The following is a 6000-nucleotide window of genomic DNA, read 5'->3' as shown; positions in this document are numbered from 1 at the left end:
ACGTTTTGTATTGGTTTTTTGAAATCCAACAGTTTATTAATGTTCACAAAACAGTATTAATGTAGTAGGCAATCTACCGCTGTAGTTAGTTAGTTCTTAGATGGCTGCACTGAAACGCTATATTGAAATAAGAAAATTATAAATACACTCTAACCTTACTTATGCTCGTTAGTCAAGATTAGCAAGCAAAGCGAGCATAGGTTAAGTTAGGTTAGATTATAATATAATAATTATATAATATTATTAATTAGATTATATAATTATATTATATATAATCTAACCTAACTTAACTTATGCTCACTTCGCTTGCTAACCTTGATTAAGTAAGCATAGATTGAGTAGCATTATTTGAGCATAGATTAAGTAAGGTTGAGTATATTTACAATTTTATTTATTTTCTTATTTCAATAAAGCATTTCAGTTGCGCCATCTAAGAACTAACTACAGAGACACATTGCCTACCACATTAATATCCACAAAACGTTAAGGTATACCGCAATCAATTTTGAAAATTTATTAACAACCCCTGAATTCTTGTTAATTCTTTATTAATCCAAAATAACTGGATGCCTAAACACTTAAAACAAATATAGCTAATAGAAGTTTTTATGTGAAAAATGATTATAAAATAATGAACCTACTTAATAACCTTAAAAAATTAATTTTCAAAATTTTAATTATCTCTGAATAATTAAGCTGTGTATATTTCTAAAAGACTGATAGCAGCTTTAACTTAAGTAGGCACGGGAAATTCGTGGATTCATTATTGTAAGGGTAAAGATAAAAATAGAAAACACAGGTGATATTTATACAAACAAAATTAAAATTTACATCAATGTAAAATTTATTAATTTTTTATTCATACATTTTTATTATAATATAAAGTTGATGTTAACTGCTCTTCCCTACTGTCTGAAATATATGTTAAATTTTTTTAAAGGTGATCTGAAAACCCAAGTAACATTACTTTAATTTTTAATTTAGACAAAAAATTGAATAATAAAATGTTGTAGAAATCATTCGATAAAAAATCCAGGTATTACTATAAAAAAGCAAGCCACCTATAGTCCCTCCAAAAAATTACATCTTAAATCATGTCTATATTTCAAAATATATTATGCAGTTCAATGAACTGTAATAAAATTATTTCACTAATACAGTTTTAATTTAAAAAATATATTCCGCAAAAACAAAGTTACAATGAATTTGAATTAATGTGCTTAATTTATTTTAATGCACATAGATTTCTTCTTTTGAAGATAAAAGTACAACATAAATTTTTCACTTAACAATCAAAGTATTAAATATAATTTTACAAAATTAAAATATTATTAACAAAGTATTAGCTATTAATAAAAAGCAAAAAAAAAAATTATACAGCTTTATCATCAGCATTTCATCATTTGAACACATTGAAAATTAAAATGAATAAATAAAAATTATCTATAAGAACTGTTACATTTAAGTTAAATAAATTTAAGTTTAATTTATAAATTTAAAATAAAGGCTAAATCATAATTTACATTATTTTTGGTTTTCTTACAAAAATTTTTAATTCTATTTTAAACTGTTTTGTTGTTAAATGAAATACTAGAATCATTACGCTACAATAAAAATGTTTCATTATAAAATGATTTATGTAAATGAATTTATTTATAAAATAAGCTTATCTCTTTTTTTAATATTTTACAGACACAACAACATATGGTTTCACTTCATGCCCTCGAACAAATAATTTTAACCAAAAATTAAACTTTGTTAATACATTGTAAAAATATATGAAAATACAACTTAAATATAAATGCTATTATACAGTTTCAATAAATAATATTATTAGTTTATTTAAATACACATTTTGACAATTATTTTAATGGGAATCGAATATTATATGTACTCTTCTTTTACAATAACATTATTACATAAAAATTAATAATTAAATAATTAATCAGGTACAACGACTAATCGATTTTACAAGAGCCAAATAATCTTTTTTTCATTCTCTTGCCTATAAAGTATATATAGTTTTATGAAGAAAAAAGATTAACAGAAAATATGAAGAATATGAATTACATGACCGTTCAATTTATCACGTTATCATACTGTTATCTTACATTAACATCTTAACAATTTTTTGTATCACATCATGCAGTCTGTGTCCAGGCAGACCAGATGGAAAAGAAATAACTATGTTACTTCTTCATCGGCAGAATAATCATCATTTTTTATAGTCACCTCGAAGCTGATAAATTTTATCAAACAATAATAAAAATTATCATCTACATGGTGCAAGTAAAACTTCAAGCCATGTCGGACAGGCAGTAACTTCTTGTCGAGAATATTTAGGACCCCAACCTTTAACGAAACTGATCCGGACGGAATTAGGATCGACAGGCCCTGTGGGTCCTGTTGGTCCAATATGAGAATCCCATTTATTAACAGGCGCACCGGGTATAAATATATTTAAACAATGTCCAGGGGGAACTCTATAAACAAGTATTGTCCTTGAGTCAGGGTCATCTAAGGCTGGAGAATTGACAAACATAGGAGAGTCACTTCTGTTGTACGCCCATACTCCATCAGGCTCTAAGCTCAGGGTTAATCCTGCAAAAGAAAAAATTAATAAAATAAAAATTTAATTTCTTTTATTTGTTATTACAAGTATTTCAGCTGTATTAGTTAATGTAACATATTTTTCAATAAAAGGCATTATTGTAGAGTAACCAAGGATCTAATCTGCAAATTATACTAACTTTAACTGCATTTCTAGTGAATGTAAGTTGCAATTAGTTTTTATTAGTAGTAACTTAGATGGTTGTTTGTATATGAAAAGAACTGATATTAGCAGTAGCTAATATTGGTAACATTATACGCTAAACTGAAGTTGTAATTAAGTATGTATTAGAACACCCAAGTACCCATTAACCACTTCAGTCTTTGGTTGAACTTTTGTACAGCTACCAGATAGAAAATTAGAAACTCTGATAAACCTGAATGCAGTCATTCCCACTAAATTACATAAATACTAAGATGCAAAAACTCCTTGCATGGATACAGCAAAAAGTTTTACATAAACCTACAGAATAGTCTTAAGGAAAATAATGAAAAAATGTGTTGTGGGAACAACTAAGGCAGTCACTCACCTTCCTGATTTCTCAACAGCTCTTTTATTGGAGTTCAGTGGGTTAACAACCCTTTTTATTGAACCGTTCAAAGATTCTAGTTTTCTACCTGAGGATTGCATAAACAACACAAACTTTTGGCTGCAGATTAAGCCAACTCTACTATTCTTCATAAAATCTAAACTAACTTAAAAAATAAAATGTAAAAACATAACCTAAAACATAATTTCTTAAGAAAAATTGTTTTATCTTTACCCAAGATACACAAAATTTTAATTTTGTCATAGCCATGCTTAAATATAAAGTGCCAAAAAGTTGCTTTCCGCCATACGATACAAAACAACTCAAGAACAGGTTTACGTTCCTATGAGAAAAACCATCCAAATTAAATTTTATTTTTTTCTGCTAGATAACCATTAGATTTAGACCCATTAAGGGTTTTTGTAATATACTAAAAGTTTTTTTTAACACAAGCAAAATTGGCATGGTTATCTTTTATATTGAAAAGAAACTATATTTTAACACTTAAGAAAAGCTAATAAAATATAAGTTAAAAGGTTAATCACACTCCCACATATCATTTTACTTGATGAAACAGCAAATCTCACTATCTACCACCATTATGGCTAATTACACAATCTAGGAGGCTATTTTAATGATCTTCGGACATAAAACAGGATTGGGTACATTAAACTGGTAACGTTCAGTCCTGTAAATATTTCCCTACATATGACTGTTTTAAATGTCAAATGGAATTAAATCCCTTTTATTACTTGTTTTATAAACAATCTGCTCAAAAGGAAACAAAATCTGTAAGAAACATATGAGAACTGATCAAAAAGTAATGATAATTTTTTAATTGCATGTGCTGTATCTTGTCAATTGAGTTGATTTTTTCCCTGTATATTTGTAGTACTGTCAGTGATGTATGTGTTAATTTTCAGTCAGATGCAACACTTAATTTGTGTTTGGTGAATGAAAAAGCAAGACATACTTTACTGTGTTCAGTGATATTTTGTGTGGTAAAATGTCAAATCAGACAATTTGTCTGAAATTTTGTATTAAAAATGGAATTAGTGCAGCCAAGCATTTAAAATTTTAATGAAGGCCTTTGATGATGATGCTGTCACAACCACAAGTTTATGAGTGATACAAACGCTTTCAGGAAAGCCAAAAAGACATCAAAGATGTGAAATCTGAGCATCCTAGCACATCAATCACTGATGAAAATGTCAAAAACGTTAGAGATTGTGCTTACTAATTGCAGAATTATCATCAGAGATTGTCAAAGAAATAGGAATTTCATATGGCTCATGGGAAGCGACTTTACTAATGTTTTAAACAAGAAACAAATGGGTAGCAGCCAAATTCTGAAACTAAATTTTCAACGAAAACAACATTGAATAACCATCCCTGAACAAATGCTTATTGACATCACTTTATCATACCTGTTGTTATTTAACATTACATATTAACATCAAAAGTGCAATCATTAAAACCAGTTCATACACAAAAACTGATTATCATGCTAGCAAAACTGATAGACAAGATATCTCATTAAACTCTTGACAAAAGATTAACCAAATAAATAGAAAGATAAAATATATATTTACCTCTTCCAATTTTTTCACGAGCTTTTTTAACAGCCTCTGGAGGAGAAAAACTGTGTTGTGCTAATGTGGCAAGACAAAGACCATTGCCATGTGGGACATTCCAAAATACATTAACAGCATTTGTTTCTACTGAGTATTGTCGACCGACTCTTGTTGACAATTCCCAATATGCTAGACGACACCATTCTCTACTATGCGATTCACCTATAACAGAAAATAAACTTTTTCTTTAATATCAATTTACAGATCAAAACTTTTGAATTATAAGAGAAAATAATTAATTAAATAAACAATAACTTAACATGAAAAATGATTTTACTTTCATAAGTATATCTATAATTCTATTAAAAGGTTTTAGTTTTATCACTGGAAACAGAACTTAAAAGGGACTTAAGTATTATTGCTTTTCATTACACAAGTCAGTCTCACTTTAACAATCATTTGCTTTTATAAATAAATAGGTTGTTGAAACCTGTAGACTTATTTACAGATAATGATCACTGAAATGAAAAAATATATTTAAAATAAGAATTACACATTAGTTAGCTGCTTGTAACACCAATCCCTGGAATGTCTGATTCAATACCGTAAAACCAATATTTTCAGTCATTAACAATACTTTAAAAACAAATTTTTTTCAGTACTTCCCAAAATTTGTATTAATAAAGAGAACTGCTTCAGATTATAATATAAAAAAATGTTACACAAGTATGTAAAACATCTGTTCGCACCTTCCATTTAAGTAAACTCTCTTAAAATGTGTATATACATAATTTTTTCCATCATTGTTAATATTTGAATATCATTTTATTCCAATTAAGCTGTTTAATCTGTAATTCTTGTTCTTTTTCTCTGATTTTGTGTCTATCTGTAGGTCTTTTCTTTTTCTGTTTAGCCTCCAAAATCACCATAATATATTACTTCAGACAATGAATGAGGTTGATATGTATGAATGTAAATGAAGTATAGTCTTGTACAGTCTCAGGTTGAACATTCCTGAAATGTGTGGTTCCATAGACCATCCAACCACCATAGACACTGATATCCAAGATCTAGTATTCAAATCTATATTAAAGTAACTGCCATACAAATGGTCTTTAAGTGTAGTGGTAAAGATAATAAAATAAAATCTACATGTAAATTTGATTTAACTTGAAGCAATGCGATATAAATTTCACAACATTTTTGGTAATCCTTATTTCATCCTAGGTAAGTTTATGGTTAAATAATCTTGATTTCGGAACAGCACTGGATTTCCAGTTCTGATT

At 27.9% G+C, this 6000-nt stretch overlaps 1 protein-coding gene across 2 annotated transcripts in view; it reads right to left on the bottom strand.

Moving 5' to 3' along the window:
* Positions 1-795: 795 nt before the first annotated feature.
* Dad (Daughters against dpp) overlaps positions 796-6000 on the bottom strand; it is a 131655-nt gene continuing 126450 nt past the window's right edge. For both annotated transcript variants that reach the window (XM_075374889.1, XM_075374890.1), the window contains 2 exons: positions 4733-4936; positions 796-2601 (listed from right to left, as the gene is read on the bottom strand). In XM_075374889.1, coding sequence (XP_075231004.1) covers positions 2273-2601; positions 4733-4936 — 533 coding nt within the window. In that variant the 3' untranslated portion in view covers positions 796-2272. The remainder of the gene's footprint in view (positions 2602-4732; positions 4937-6000) is intronic.

This window comes from Lycorma delicatula, chromosome 9, assembly GCF_047948215.1.
Source record: "Lycorma delicatula isolate Av1 chromosome 9, ASM4794821v1, whole genome shotgun sequence".
Classification (NCBI taxonomy): Eukaryota; Metazoa; Arthropoda; class Insecta; order Hemiptera; family Fulgoridae; genus Lycorma; species Lycorma delicatula.
This window is presented reverse-complemented; position numbering and strand designations above follow the sequence as displayed.